The 16,708-nt window shown below is 39.4% G+C and overlaps 2 protein-coding genes and 1 long non-coding RNA gene across 4 annotated transcripts in view; 1 reads left to right on the top strand and 2 right to left on the bottom strand.

Annotated features, from left to right (window-relative positions):
* pwwp2b (PWWP domain containing 2B) overlaps positions 1-7,045 on the bottom strand; it is a 14,884-nt gene extending 7,839 nt beyond the window's left edge. For both annotated transcript variants that reach the window (XM_053502870.1, XM_053502871.1), the window contains exons 1-2: positions 6,745-7,045; positions 1,843-3,517 (exon numbers count right to left, since the gene is read on the bottom strand). In XM_053502870.1, the coding sequence (XP_053358845.1) occupies positions 1,843-3,517; positions 6,745-6,887 (1,818 nt within the window). In that variant the 5' untranslated portion in view covers positions 6,888-7,045. The remainder of the gene's footprint in view (positions 1-1,842; positions 3,518-6,744) is intronic.
* Positions 7,046-7,660: 615 nt separating this feature from the next.
* On the bottom strand, positions 7,661-16,708 carry LOC128529389 (leucine-rich repeat-containing protein 27-like). The gene is given in 11 exon segments (XM_053502872.1): positions 7,661-7,853; positions 9,344-9,470; positions 10,215-10,339; positions 10,943-11,048; positions 11,992-12,132; positions 12,265-12,493; positions 13,204-13,359; positions 13,736-13,794; positions 13,913-14,043; positions 16,491-16,688; positions 16,691-16,708. Coding segments are annotated over 11 exon segments (1,389 nt in total). The 3' UTR covers positions 7,661-7,754.
* On the top strand, positions 10,979-12,166 carry LOC128529390 (uncharacterized). The gene is made up of 2 exons (XR_008361052.1): positions 10,979-11,072; positions 12,076-12,166. It is a non-coding gene; the product is annotated as an uncharacterized LOC128529390 (long non-coding RNA).

Raw genomic sequence — 16,708 nt, 5'->3', positions numbered from 1 at the left:
ACTTAGAATATATTTTAGATTTTCCATTTCCAACGTAACCACCTTTGCCTTGAGGAAGCTTGGCAAACCCTTGGCATTCTCTCAGTCAGCCTCATCACGCCTGGAACGGTTGTTGGCTGCTTTTCCTTCACTCTTTTGACCAACACATCCCAAACCAAATGGATTTAGATCAGGTGATTGTGGAGGTCAGGTCATCTGATGCAGCACTCTGTCTCCTTCTTGGACAAACAGCGCTTACATAACCTAGAGGTGTGTTTGGGGTCATTGGTCTGTTGGAAAACAAATGATGCTCCCACTAAGTGCAAACCAGATGGCATGGCATGTCATTGCAAAATGCTGTGGCAGCCATGTTGGTTAAGTGTGCACTAAATTTTGACCAAGTCACCACCAGTGTCACAAGCAAAGCAACCCACCTCCTCCATGCTTTACTGTGAGAATCACACACATTCAGGAGCCAATTGTTGACCCTTTCCAAATCTAAATAAAAGACATGGTGGTTCGAACCAAAAATCTCAAATTCAGACTCATCAGACCAAAGGACAGTTTTCCACTGAAATGTTCATTGCTTGTGTTTCTTGGCTCAACTAAGTCTAATGACTGACTTGTGCAATTTCCTCTGAAGAGTAGATGTTGATATGTTTGCAGTTTGTATTTATGTGGGCATTAATCTGAGGTGCCTTAAATCGGCGGGTTCTGAAGCTGGTCATTCTAATAAACTATCCTCTGAAGCAGAGGTAGCTTTTGGGACGGTCCTCACGAGTGCCAGTTTGATCTTAGCTTTTAATGGATTTGGCAACTGCACTTGAGAATTCATTCAAAGTTCTTGAGATTTTTCAGATTGACTGACTTTCATTTCTAAAAATAAAGATGGGCGGTCTTTTCTCTTTACTGTGTATTTCTTGCTATAACATGGATTTGTAAAGTAGTTGTAGAAGCACCAACATGGCTATTAACTCTGTTTCCACCCTTCCTGTGTACAAGACAACTAATGGTCTAAAGCACATTAAGAATTCAAAAAATGTCACAACTCAACCCTTGACAAGGCACACCTACAGACTGAAAACCATTCCAGGGGACTAGGTCCTGAATCTGCCATGTGTGTGCCAAGCTGACATCAAAGCTAAATGTAGCTACTTTAGACAATGTTGTTGGCCTTTCAGTGCTCACGTTGAGGGGTGGCTGAAGTGGACCATCCAATCTGCAGACAACTTGACACAGGATTTATGCCAGATCCCCTTCCTGACATACTGTAACCCTCTCAGTTTATCCGGTTTATAAACTGGCACTGCATCCAGTGGCTGGGGTTTGGGTATTGGGTGGGATTCAAACCCGACTTTCTGCATAGCAGGCAAGGAACCAACCACTGAGCAACTAATGCTACTTTGAAAAATCTAAAATCCAAAACACACTCTGTGCTGTTTAAAGCTTTTTGTTTAACACACAATTCCATACAAACCTTTGACTGATAGCGTATACATGCGTGTGCGTGACAACAGAAGCTGAAATTAATTATTTGCATGCTTTTATTTGCTAATAATAATTTTGTATGAGTTATTGGACAGAGAAAAAAATATTTATGATTTGAGTTTCTCCCAAGTCTGTGACTTGACTTTTAGCCTAGGAATTTTTGGTGAATGTTGATCTTAAATATTGACTCAGACTTACTGTCCTTCTCCAGGAAGTCTTCCTTAAGTTTGATAGCATATGTTTTTTTTTTTTTTTTGTTAAAAAAAATACTTTTACAAATAGACTGACAAACTTCAAATGATTTACAGTTCGTAATGTTTAGAAATTAACAACCAACAACAACAAAAAAACAGAACAGTAGAGATGATGCCTCACCTATGTTTCGCAGTGTGACAGCAGGGAGGTGATCTCAGAGCTCATGTGACCCACCGCTTTAGCCGCCTCAATGATGGCGCGCCGGTACATGCCCTTTTTCTTGCGGTTGAAGCGCAGCCGGAAGAATTCACGGAAGGGTGAAAGTTTAGCCACAGAAAGCTGTGAGGTGGTCGGTGAGCCGAACCAGGCCACTTTGGCTTCAGGCCATGGTGCATCTGCCTCATCCTCCTCTCGCCGAGTGCCGCTAATGCTCAAGATTCTGGCTGGCCACCAGGGGAAGCCATGTATCTTTCCCCACACTACATCACCAACAGTTACAGCGTGGCCCTCCTCCGTTAAGCACTTACTCATGCTGCGTGTGTGTAACCTCACAGTCAGTGGTGGCACTGTCCTACCTTCGGCCCGTGAACCTGATGATGTTGTTGACACCGAGGACGATACACCAATAACATGATCGCCAGGCGCCAGCTCACACAACTCTGGTGACGTGCCGTCTGAGCTGAATGACTTGGACTCGTCTAGGCTGTCACTGCTACACACTGAAAGGCTGGACGAGTCCGCTTTGCGCTTCCCAAAGTTGATTAGGAGTGTGAGATCACCGTGCCGCTCAGTTTCCTCACTTGACCAGAGTTCCAGGGAATTTTTGTCCCCCGAGTCCTCGGCTCGAGTCAATCCTGAACCAGGGATTCTGGGACTCCTGCGCCTTGCCTCTCCGACCAGTTCTGCCTCATACACAGACACACGCTCCACACCATCCCCACGAGTCTTTAAGCGGATTTTAGGCGACGGGATGTCCTGATCAGTCAGCTTTGGGAGTTTAAGTTTGGGGATAGATACAGTAAGACCAGTTCGAATGGAATCGACAGCAGATCGCGTCTCTTTTCTGGGTTCGCGGCTGTTGTCGTGCTCCCCAAGCCCATTTTGCATCAGCTGCTTGGGACAGAAAGGTTTCACAGAACCATGAACTCTAGATGGGATTTTCATTACCTCCCCTTTCCCTTGTGGAGTGCTATAGGAGATCTTTATCACAGGACTGTGTGGGACTACATCACCTCCTGGAAACTTTTCATCTTCCTTCCTCTCTTTTCGACAACGCTTGCTTTCATAGCATGGAGTTTCGTCTCGCCTCTTGGATTCCCTTGAGCCATCGCCATCTTCCTTCCTGAATCCTTTAGGTGTGGCATCCTTGGCATGCTCCTCCCCTTGTGGCGCATTCTCCTTCCTGGAAGGCTTGGACAAAGCTGAGCCATCTTTACTGTCCTCATCGCTGGTGACCGTGTTCTTGCACTTTTCACATAGCACCTGTCTAGGACGCAGTCTAATGGTGCTCATGGTCATGCGGCCAGGCTCTCGAGATCGTCTCTTCTTTCTTTTGATTGGTCGGGGTGGAGGTTGAGGAACCCATTGACTGTATGTGTGACGTACCCACACAGGCTGGGGAAAAGGTGCACCCTCAAAGTAGGGTGGGTAGGTAGGCTGGCCTGGCTGTACTGGGATGGGTAAGGGAACAGGAGATGGTTTATCAGGCTCCGTGTTCTCGTCCTTTGGTCTCTGGGCTGACTGAATGGCTGGCTTGGAGCATGGCTCCTCATTTATTATGTCAGATGATTCTTGTTTGGGTATTAGAGGCTCTTCTGACTTTCCTACAACATCCGGTAGGCAGAACAACCCAGTCCTAGATGGAACAAAAGAGAAAGCCTATGAGGGCACAGGTCCTGGAAGCAGCACGAAGAAATCACAAGCTCATATACATGTTCCAATGTGTACACAAACACAGAGGTACAAAGCTAACTAATGTATTCAGCTGATGTATCAATTTATTTTTAAATTAGCAAATCACACGGTGCAGAGATGGGGACTAAACTAACTCATTTTGGAAACTAATTTTGTGCTGCAGGAATGAGTTTCTGCTTTAACACATTGTGGCACAACAACATGCTGAGGGTTACCTCTACTCCCTGGAACTGAAATTCCAGGTAAAGCACTAGCAGTTAACGCTGCACAACAAGATTACGAGGTGCTTAAATTGCTACTTTGACAGCAAAGCAGTTAAAAATGCGATTTTTATAACTACTAAAATTGTGCTAAGAGAACAACATAGAAAATTGAGTTATAAAATGTAGTATAATCATGCAACTGGTTAGAAATGTAATCGTCTTATGGAGAACAAGAGTAAATCGAGCTGAACTACAAAACACTGGACCATTGTCTTTCTTGAACAGAATCCTGATCTCAGGTTTGTGCTGCAGTTCAGTCCAAAAATAAATTCACACGTTGTCTTTGTGAAATTTGGACCATTTCGTAACAATCATTAAAGCGTGGCTGTAGTCAAGACTGCACACTCAGTGGCTTGACTCTGTCAGAGACAGCAGACAAAGAGGCCAACAGGCCTGCCTCACAACAGCCCCCCCTCCTCCTCACTCGCTGAACAAAAACAATCCCATCAGCCACCAGGGATGCAACAAGGAAGAGTCTGGAGATTTGGTTGTTTTCACATCCTGCCTGATATTTGATTGTGTGGTGATTATTAATTAATCCCTAAAAGAAAAGGCTCCCCTCCCCTCCTGCAGTCCTTAGAGACCTCCGGTAAGAGAAATACCTGGTTACATAGATAGATAGATAAACAGGCAGTTATCACAGGGCTACATAAACCTGTAGGCCATGGAATTTTTCTATCACTACAGAGCTTCAGTATCAGCTGCTTTTTCTTTTGAATTTAAAATGTCATCTTTAACATTTTTTTGTGCCTATTTCGTAAGTGAACAAAGGGATTGTTAGGGAAAGGTTAAAACTATCTAGCCAGGGTAGAAGAGCTGTACAAATTATCCTGGCCATGCAGAGGATAAAGGGTTTCTGAGCAGCAGTGACTCAGCATCACAATGATTCAAGCCATGCTGCTGACACAAGGGCAATTCTCAAAATACAGGAAATGACAAATGAAACAACAATGGGGAAAAAGGAAATGAGGGAAAAATTGTGCTTAATAAAGTCTCTCTCAAATCAAACATTACTACCATAAAGAAGTGAAGCAATACTAGAAGAAAAGACCAGAGTAATACGGGATTGAATAAATAGTAGGAATGTGCAAAGCAGGAGTCTTGTCTATCGCTAAATAGATTGTGTGAATTGAAGTGATGGTTTTTGAGATTGAATGCATTGTTTCCTGGGCGGAAAAAAAGGTATTTTAGCATAAAATAGATGTTTTAATAAATCTTAAAGATAAACTCAATATGTCATTTTAAATGAGAAAACATGACGTTTAATATTCATAACTAACAGATGCTATAAATACGAGAAAGGATAAAGGGGACAGGATTAAAACGTCATTGTCTTGGGCCTTCCTATGTTCGCAAGAATCATTCTTCAAATTATGCTGGGTGATCTGGAAATATGACAATGATAGTGTTTGATAAACATTGGGATATCAAGCGTAATTAAATTTTGATTTTGATGATTTAATAATCAAACTTAAAAAAAAAAGAAAAAAGCAACAGGGTTTTTTTAAAACGGTTATTCCTCATGAAATTAATCCATCTTGAAGCAATAAAATGTAAATACATAAATAAAAAAGAAAACAATTCATTTAGAATAATATGGCTCCAGGCTCTGTATTATCCTACAAGTCTCAGAGGAATTTTGCTTGTATAGCTGTAGGAGGCTTTTCAGGGGAAGAAAAAAAGGCACATTTCACTGGAAACTGTGTCGAAGCATATCTAATCCATCTATGTATCCATAACCAATAACAAGAAACACACACAAAAAACATGCAATCATAATGTAGCTCTACATACAAAAACACTTTTTAAAACCCATTAATAACTCAAGATATTGCGATACAGAGACATAAACCTGGCTACGTGGGCAGCACAATCAGGACCACAAATAACATGCGTACACAAGACATACACAACAAACACATACACACTGCAGTGCTGCAAAACTATTTCACACCACCTATTCTTATTTATCCATCAGTGGATATCTCTGTACATGTTAACTAGAAAAATATGCCATAAGTTCAACAAAGGTCAGTATCTGGTTTGGTCAGTGACACCCCACCTGTCTTTGTCTTAAAGAAAGATGGCCTTTCCAACAGCTTCATCTTCTCTACACTAAATGCATCATTAATTAAATTAATATTCAGAACAGATTAATACACTATTTACAATGTCTATTACGTGTCAAGGAAAACGTGCCTGATATAGAACAAGTGAGGTTTTTAGGGTAATAGCCTGATGATGAGAAAAAGACCAACACACACAGACAATCTGCTTCACATGTGACTATGGACAGGTTGCTTGTGAAAAGTCGATTAAAACACCGTGATGATTAATGATTAAGGAGCTAACCACTGCTGTTTATAAATCACTTGTCTGAAACATGATAAATCTGGGTTTTTATTCCACTTCAACTGAATGAGAAGACTTTCAGCTTAGCAACCACAAGCTACAACAATGAGAGATTATCGTTCCCTGGACAATAAGCAGGAATAAACACAACGATCAGTTAATATACATCGTATTTATAACAACTACAACGTGTGAATTTTTTTTTTTTACATTACATGACAGCAGGTTTCTATCACTATTAACAACACATATTTTTACAGGAGCTAATTGGCTAACTTTAGCTGAAGGAATAATTTTTAAATCATTTTCGACCCTGACAAATATGTTTTTAGAAAACATTTGTAAGATATAATTATGTTTAAGCATATTCATGTAAGACGTGAGCTGTGTGTAGAATATGAGATTTTGCTTTGGATAATAAATAGCTGGCCTTGTGGCCTCTTCTTGATGGATAGCGTTTGCTTAGTTAGCCAAATTAGCTTAGCTTAGCTTAGCTAACGGCCTTAGCGCGTTTGGAGCAAATTAATCAAAAATAAAAATGAAATAAACTTACTTTTTGTTGCAGTCGAGCAAAATCCCGGTGTAACTCCTTTCTTTGTAGGTGAGCGTCACTACCAGGGTGTCATTCACTATCTGCTCGATGGTGACCGGAATCCGGGAGCCGGCCCGCAGCTCCTCCTCGGCCGCGGCCTCCATGTTTCCTGGGTGAAGAGTCCGGCTTGGCGCTGCTCGTTCCCGGGCGCCGGAGCCGCGCGCGTCGGCCTCAGATCCTCGCTCCTTCTGCTAGCGAGCACAGGAGGCTACACAGGGCCACGGAATGACGCCATCAACCCACCGGTGCAATTACAGCCGTGCGGCCAGCCGTGACATCACAAAGAGGCGAGAGAGGAATCCGTGAGCGCGCGATCCTCTGCTTACACACTGGTAGTGGTGTGTGTGTGTTTTTTGGGGAAGATGTTATCATTCCATTTAAGATTTGCTTTGCTTAAGATTCTCGTTAACCACATACAGCAGCATCACTGATCAATAGCACTTGATATTTATTTGATCACACACACACAGGGATTATGAAATAAGAATATTTTTTACTTTTATATTTTGTGATAAGTGTTCTGAATGGTATGATTAAATCACATTGATGACATTGTAATGCATGCCAGGTTACAATACAAACACCTTCTGATAAACTCATTTATACAGAAAAAACAACATTATATCCAGATCTGTCTGAATGGTTTTAAAACAGAGATTTGATCTCAGTTTTATTTTCACACGTTTGTTTTTTTTATTTAATTTTTCTCTCCAACACAAATCCACTAGGCCCTAAGCATAAAATGGCTGACTCGTGAAGGACTGATGGAAGACGATAATGAGAAACGCGCCACCGCCTGGCCAAATTTAACATCTTTATTAAGACTTGTACTGTGACGTATTAGCCAGCGCTAATAAAGCCCCCCAACACCCCCCCCCTCTTTTACACCTTATACTGTCATGTGATGTAATGGTGCAGCCTGTGCAGGTGGTAGCAGGTTACATTCATCATAAAATCAGGGTCGAGTCATATTATATATCATAACCCCTTTCTCCAGTGAAGGCGCTCAAACGGTACTCCAGATGTTTTACTCGTCTCCTTTCGGCAAGCTCCGCCTGCAGCTGTTTTACCTTGCACATTAAAGAAAAAGGAAAACACATTTAATTCCATTAGTTTCTTTCTTTTTTAGTTTTTTTTTGTTTTACATCCCCATTACATTTTTTTACTCACTCACGGTCTATACCACTTTATCCTGTATACAGGGTTGTGAGGGGCCTGGAGCCCGTCCGTGGAGACTTAGGGCATGAGGTGTGGTACACCCTGGACAGGGTGCCGATCCATCGCAGGGCACACACACATACACGCTCATTCACAAACTACGATCAATTTAAGAATGCCAATTAGCTCAATCTGCATGTCTTTGGATTGTGGGAGGAAATCAGAGTAAACTCATAAAGGGTGACCATGCTGCCTACCTACCATACTATCTTTATACCCCACAAACATGTACATGTTCTCATAAAAGTGATTGTGCCTCTTATATAGTGAATACAGTGCCACTCCCAAGCCTGGATAAAATGGGAGGGTTGCGTCAGGAAGGGCATCCGGTGTAAAAATCTGTGCCAAGCTTGTCAGATGGTCCGCTGTGGCAGCCGAAAGACCACCAACAACAACAACAAAAAATTGCCTTTTATATACAGCTGCAGAGGTGTTTATTTTTACTCAAGATTTGCACATCACACCCCCTATTGGTTAAATTCCAGAATACAACGGCAGATATAAAAACATTTATTTATTTATATTTTATACCGCCTTATCCTGTATACAGGGTTGTGAGGGCCCTATAGCCTATCTCAGGAGACTTTGGACCTGGGGCAGGGTGAACCCATGAAGAGGGGCCAATCCATTGCAGGACACCATCAATCACACACAATAGAGGTAATTTGTGAACACCCTTATAAAGGTGCAACGCCACAGTGTTAGGGGGTTTAATTTAGGCAACATGGTGGCTTAGTGGTTAAATGCAGACACTAAAACCATTTTAATGGGTTTTAGTGTCTGCATTTTAGCCTCATTTGTAAATGTCAATCAATGTAAACATGCATCATATTCATCTAATAAGTAATAGGTGCAATATTGTACAGTACCTGAAGCATTATGAAGTGCAAATTTGGATGCACAGTATTACTGCTCTGATAAATTAAATATAGTGTTTTTTTTATTTAAAAGGAAAACATGGCCACTCTATACAGCCTATTTTCATAATGTCACCTTCATTAAAAAAAAAATAAATAAAGGATTGTAAGACAAACTTATTAAAGAATCCTAACTTCTTTTTAAACAATATTAATACTAGGGTTTTTTTCTCCTTCTGTTATTTAGGGTTTCCGATATTTTTTCAATATTTTTATTGCAGCAATCTGATTTACATTCAAAGCACTGCCATAAAAAGTTTAATGAAATAAATTGCAAATTTGCTCACACATCTTTCTGTGTAATCACATCTGCACTTATTTCTATGCGACTTTGATAAACGAGGACTATTAGTTATGTTTTTTCTCCCTGTCTGTGTGCCTGTGTTTGAATTAAACATAAAACTCTAAAATGATCAGTTCTTCACCTCCTCCATCTCCTGAGCAGCTGCCTCTGCCTCCTCTGCAGGTGAGCCTCTGGGTCTTCTGCGTCTTTCCTGCATCATCTGAACATGAAATCTGATGCGCTGCTCAAGCTCTCTGTCCCTTGCAGCCCTTAGGGCACACACACAACAGGCAACGACACAAATGAACACACACCTCATTGACTGGTCAATTTGGAGCAGAGGGATTAATGTCATCTGCATCCGATAATTTAGTGAATTAGTTTTCTTTATGACTTAGGAAGGTTCCTTTCAGTGAGTTTATTTCGAGTTCATTTAAGGTGTAAAAAAAATAAATAAAATAAAATAAATCAAAATTAGAAAGATTAAATGACTTCAATCAATCCAAATGTGCCTGCATGTTCTGATCGCGACCACTAGAGGTCAGTGTTGTTTTGCTGTCCATGGTTATGCCATTAAAGACCAATTGAATTAGGCAAAGCAAAAATGGAAAATTGTTTTGTTAGATATTGGAAATCATGTCCATCATCATCATCATCATCATTATTATTATTATTATTATTATTATTTTTATTTTTTTTTACCAGAATGTCAGAGTTAATTTTGCTTTAATAGTAAAATTAGATTTATCATTTGACTTTGGTGACTTGAATAATTGCAAGCACTCTAAAAAAATTATTAGAGTGTTTTTTAAACGTTTTCAAACGTTTTCCAATATATTTGCCAAAATTCCTGCAAACAGATAGTTGCAGTGACAACTGTAAAATGTCAATAATTTCTTAAGTAAGTAATGGTCCAAAGCGCCGTTCTCAGCACATTCATTCTTATGTGTTGGAGCATAAAGGTTTAATGGTCTACTCTATCATACAGTAGCATACGAAATACATCCTTGTACCTGGTCTCCTCTGTTTCCTTGCGCATTCTAATCGATGGCTGTTGAGTGTTCTGGGCTTTACTGTGTGAGTTGTTGTTCAGAGCCTCGCTGGTGTCGTTTGGGTTATTGGAGGAGTCAGCAGCATTCTTTAGATAGTACAAAAACAACCAGTAGTTTAATTTAAACTTATTTTGCTTTTTTATGGAAATGATACAAACAATAAGGAAAATAAAAGAATGGTATAGAACGATATAATGAAATGGTATACGGTGTACTTCTCAGAATACAGGATTTGTACACAAAGATTAAGTTGGGAAAAATAATTTCAGTTTATAAGGTGTTTCAGTTTCCTATTTTTGGGGTTTGGCTGCTTATTCTTAAATGGGTCACTTTCCCAGATCCACCCACACCATCCAGAAAATCAGCTATTTTTGTGTGAGATTACCAGCTGAAGAGGGGCCACATCGGGACGAGTGTCTGAATGCAAGAGGAAAACTGACTCTAAACCTATGCTAGCTAACTCTCGGCTATCTAGGACAGTGTCGTTAAGGGAAACGTATTGCAGTATTGTCTTTTTCCTTTCAGGGAAAAAAATAAGAACACTGCAGACACTGATCCTTTACACATAGGAATAAAAGTGCCTCTTCAATATTAGCTAATTGGGGACTGTGAGATGTATTCCTTTATATTGTCCTGTAACTTATAATGCCACATTAATGGAAGATTAAAAAATGTGCTAAATGTTTTACCGTTTGTTTTTGATGTATATTATTCCTGTCCAGTTTGTGTTCCAGCATTTTCCTGTCCTGCATGATCTTGGCCTGGTTTCTCCACCCCTGCAACAGCTCTGCATTTCTGAGACACACACATCCCAGAGAGGTGAAAAGTTATTTATATAACTAGAATAAAGGTTTTAAAGGTTGCACACACACACACACACACACACACATATATATATATATATATATATATATATATATATATATATATATATAATCACATTTTCAAAAGAAATTTTGTTTTTTTGCATACTTTGCATCTTTTTGATTTTGCTTTTTGACCCTTTTGATCTTTTGATCTTCCCTGCATTGTCAGGGCAATAAAAATCAGGACTCACAACAAAAACAAAATTTTTATTTTCAAGAGTTTTAGGTTACAGTTGTATTTTGCTGTAGTGTTTCGCTAAGTATCTCCAAGCAGCTTTGATATACAATTTTAAGATCATCATATTGCCCATATTTCCTAAAACTGCTACAGATTAAAAATGTATGATCAGATGTATCAATACTATTAGCTAAATGATTTATCTTTGCCTAAATGAGGTCGGCTGGACTGAAACCAGCATTTGTCAGTAACATTGTTGTGTCAGCGGCATGAGTTAATTCTACTTACGTTTCATTATGCAAATAATTATTTCAATTTCAAATATTTGTTCTGTAACTTACTCCCCCTCATAATCGTTATCAAACATCAGCTTTAAACAGGTGGGAAAGTTTTTTTTTTTATAACATCAGTGATAATATCATTGAAACATACATATATAAACTGTGATTAATATTATTGCTATATAATTCCTCTTTGTTGCTTCTTTGTTTTGAAATGTTTTTCTTGCTTAAATCCCTAGGTGAAATGAAGTTCTCTATCCTTTCCCATTGAATTTGCCAAGTGGGGCTTGGGTCATTTGAGAGTAATGGGAAGATTGTCAGAGTTTTCAGTGCAATTGTAATTCATCTCATAAACTGTAAAATAACAAACTGCTTTTTTAAAATGAAGGAATACTGCATACATACAAACATACTTCCTTTTTTGTTCGAGTACGGCTTGTTTTTCCTTTAACTCCCTCCTCATGGCAGCCAATCTTTTCTCTTCTGCTCTCTTCCAGTTCGGTAAATCAGATGGAGGCAGCTCTGGCAACAATCCTCTTGTTGAGTCTTGGGTCCTGTGATGTAGCCATTAAATATTTTGCGCACTTACTTTATTGTCATTCTTATTGCTTATTTTCCACTGTTTTATTTTAATGTTTAAAGGCCTGCCTTTTCATGAAACTTTCAACTAATATACATTCACATACCTCTTCATGGATGGGGGTTGAGTACTGTGAAATCTGTCGCCCTCTGCTGCTCCTAGGTAGTGTTGCGGCGAAATGACCGGCTTGGTGGGCCCAAGATCAGCCCTGTCCAACTGGATCATTCGCTGCCTAAGCTCCTTGAATCGCTCAATCTCATTGTCATCCACTTCAGACAGATCCAGGCTAGACTGGAGAATCTCAGACAGCGCCAACCTCTCCACAGCAGGCATGTCTGAAGATAAAGACGAGCAGAAATGTGTTGTACGCCAATGCATGTACCCAGAAAGGGAGTATTGGCTTATCATAACCTTTAAGGTCATCATAAACAAGGAGCATGAACCTGGTAGCGCTAAAATGTAAGGCAAAGATAATCGATCTTGCAGTAACTATTAAGAATTCATTACAGTAAAGAAGCAAGCAGGATGACATAGGGTAATACTATATGAAAAGATGATATCAAGTTGTAAATCAATTACTGTTACAGTATAACAGCATGTTTCTGAGCAAACAAGCAATTTTTAAACCAAACTGATTTCAACACACTTTCTCTGTAAGATATATCCTGAAGGAGTAGTTAAGGGGTGTATTGGGCATGTGCAGCCCCAGAGATGGATGCAGGACAGTGCAAGAGGTTGTCCATCATTTTCATCCAGCTAAAAATATTACAGGGTCGCACTGTGCCATGAGCCAGTTGAGCCACACGCGTCGTTTCCAAGGGAACAGAAGTCACACTGCCGAAGCAGAACCAGGGCAGGAAGCTATTTTTGAAGCGGGCCATCCTTTTTTATGCAAAGCCACAGATGGTGAGGGATAACACAAACACACACACACACACACTCAAACACACAGAGACATTTATATACATAAACATATGCAAACAAACGCACACACACACACACACACACACACACAGGTAAGGATTGATTTGGCCGGCGTACAGACCTGCGTGTGCACAGCGCATGCTGAGGGGCCGTCGAGCCAAGTCTGTGCGACGCAGGAACTGCAGGATGTGTGCGAGACCCTGCTGCAGCACTTCCTGCGGTGGAAACGAGATGGGACAGTTCCTCAAGCTCAAAGCTCGTAGTGTGATCAAATTACCTGCCAGGAAATGACAGCAGCGACAGAGTTAAGAAAGCAACTGAATTTTAAAGTATCCAAGGACCAGCCTAGAAGTTAACGGACAACTTATTTAGGAGGATGCTTTTAAATGATGAGGGCTGCTCTTGTGATGAATGACCATTTTGTAGACAGTATTTCCTGTCAGTTTAGGTCTAAAGGGAGTCGCACTTGAAAAAATAGATCAACTTGACCAAAATGAAGAAGCTTTAAGGAGTATGTAGGAATAAATCCTCCTGTTGTTGCTGTGACTTTACATTTTGCAAACATAAAATATGCCACACTTGACTTTTGCAAATTCTAAATCTTAATTAATAATACAATTCAAGATGTTATAGTAGGTAATCTTAGAACGTACCTAACTCGACCGGAAGTTCTATAATAGGGTTCCCCTCCAGCAGCAATGTTTTCAAGCACCTAAAGAAATCAAAGAACTATAATATGACTGTGAAAATAGAATAAAAATATTCAAGGTTTCTTGAATCATTATCAATTCAGATATGCTTGTGATGTGAACGAGCTGTTTTTGCTGTACCTGTGCTGACCGATATTAGCAGGAAGACAGGTGAGCTGGTTATTTCTCAGGTCCAGCCAAAGCAAATGTGGCAAACTGCTGAGCAGATTGTCTGGGAGAATGGATAACTCGTTTCCTTCAAGATACAAATTCTTGAAAGGGATTTAAAAAACATGGTAAGTTCACATAACACAGTAATAGGATGGTCAAACTCATTTTTGATAAGGAGTAATATTACATTATGTCGTTCAGCTGGGTATGTAAACTTGGCAGACCAAGAGAATCAGCTTACATTTACATTTAGGAATTTGTCAAACTCGATTATCCAAACCAATTTACAAAGATGCTTTAAAGTTTTCATCATTAAATATATCCTTGCACTGGTTCAGTACCATCAGTCATACACTGTCAGGAAGGATTTCCGCCCAAAGTTGTTGCTTAAAGATCGCCAGTGACTCTGTGCCAGTGGCTTTATGGACAACTAGAGGAAGTTCATTCCACCGCCTTGAAGCCAGGACAGAAAACAGTCTAGATGACTATCTTCCTCGACCATGGAGGATCCAAGCGAACGTGGTGCAGTACAGGATGTGATTAGAGCTTTGAGGTGCTTAGCTGTTTTTAGCTTTGTAGGCAAGCATCTGTGTTTTGAATTTGATTGGGCCAGCTACAGGAAGCCAGTGGCAGGAGCAGAGAAGTGTGCTGGTTTGGGAGAATTTAGAAAGGTTGCAAACAATTTGTGTATCTGCATTCTGGATCAACTCTAATAATGTTCTTTTTCATATAAATCTGAGGAAAGATATATAAGAAACTTTACTATTAACAATATAGTTGAACTTTTTACTGTGTAAAAAACACCTGTGTATTAGTCAAGATGCTGCAATATTTCTTGCTCGTTATTTAAACTGAAACAAATTTGTAATCTCAACAATATCTCAACAATATCTATAACAATAGATCTATAACAATATTACAGCATGAAAAGTATTAAAGCAAATGAGGGATAGTGCATGTTCTCCCAGTGCTTGATTTCCTTCAGGTGGTTTTCTTCCACAGTATGAAAGTATGAGCTGTACGTGTTTCAAAACTGCCTTTAGTGTATGAATGGGTGTGCAAAGATGTGCTTGTGGCCTGCTGTGGTGGGTTGGCACCGCACTCCAGGGTGCCTTGTGCCTTAAATTTATTGCCTAGTGCTCTAAATTTAATTTAGTTTAATTACATTTTATTCACATAGCACTTTTAACAATTGTCATTCCCACAAATTAGCTTTACAGAGTCATAGGAAAATTATTGAATTAAGTATGAAATGTGTGAGGAGATGTGTACAAATTAAAATGATCTAATTGTCAGATTAAACAAGCTAAGGGTGACAAGTAGCAAGGAAAAACTCCCTGAGATGGCAATAGGAAGAACCCTCGGACTCAAGGAACCAGACTCGACAGGAAACCCACCCTCATTTGGGTAATAACGGATAGGAGGGATTAATCTGCAGTCACACTGTGTGTTAGGAGGATGGAAGTTCAGTATAACAGGAGGCACAAATACGTGACAGCATCAAGGCATAGGTTAATAACAATTTTTAAAAAATATGTACTTATATGAAAGCCTTGCCACTGGGAAGCTTCAGACATCAAACTGTGTTAAGATATGTCAGGTAGAACAAAAGTTATCATTACTTTTATAATGTGTAAATTACATCACTATCAGAATACGGGAATGACATCACAAAAATGTAGAACTCTCAAAATAAGCATATTATTATTTTTCTGGTCATAAAAACAACTGAAAACAACCATAAACCACATAATCCTGTGTAGGTGTGCTATTTCTTTGCCTATGTGACCCATTTTTTAAAAACATTTTGCTTAGTCATGTCTGTGACATGGTTATTGGTTTTGCTGTTTTTAAATTTATATAGGCTATATATTTATATATATACTAGGAATTGTGCATATATATATATATATATATATATATATATATGCACAATTCCTAGTATATATATATATATATATATATATATATATATATATATATATATATATATATATATATATATATAAATTTAAAAACAGCAAAACCAATAACCATGTCATACAGCAGAACAAATAATGAACATATATATATATATACAGCAGAACAAATAATGGCTAAAATGCTCTGACTTTTAAGGGCTACATTAATATTTAATATGATTCAGGTTCCCCAAGACAGTACAGAGGATAAGTGCTATAGATCAATAAAGGATGTAGAAATAGTACCTTTTGTGAGTAGTAGAGTGTACAGTACAGTACTGTATGGTTGGTCCTGCTTAACTTTGCTCCATAGTGGAATGAGGGATATTAACCCCTTTTTTGACCCTTAAATTTCAATTAAATTACAATCAACAGATGATTTTAAATTACAGCACAGATACTACATCAATCTAGTTGTGATCTTGGCCCGCAGTTGAGACGTTTGACACACAGACTTATTATTATAACATGAATGCAAATGTGCAAACCCAAAGACACTGGCAGCTGTGACACAGTATGTAAGTACAATAATCAGACTCATAATTAAATCAGTGTAATTCAGAACACAATGCTGTGTCCTTGTGTACCTTGAGTGATGTGTACTTGCACACATAGTCTGGTATGACCTTCAGCTCCTGTCTGCTTAGATAAAGCATGTCGGATGAGTCATGATTCATTTGATGCTCTGAAGACTCGTCACCCCGACACGCAGAGCCTCGGCTGTGAGATTTCAGTGCAGTCTCACCGCAGTCCAGACTCAAGTGGAGATCACGCAGGTCTCCTCCTCCTCCTCCAGAGCGGTCAT

The sequence above is a fragment of the Clarias gariepinus genome, chromosome 8 (genome assembly GCF_024256425.1).
Source record: "Clarias gariepinus isolate MV-2021 ecotype Netherlands chromosome 8, CGAR_prim_01v2, whole genome shotgun sequence".
NCBI lineage: Eukaryota > Metazoa > Chordata > Actinopteri > Siluriformes > Clariidae > Clarias > Clarias gariepinus.
This window is presented reverse-complemented; position numbering and strand designations above follow the sequence as displayed.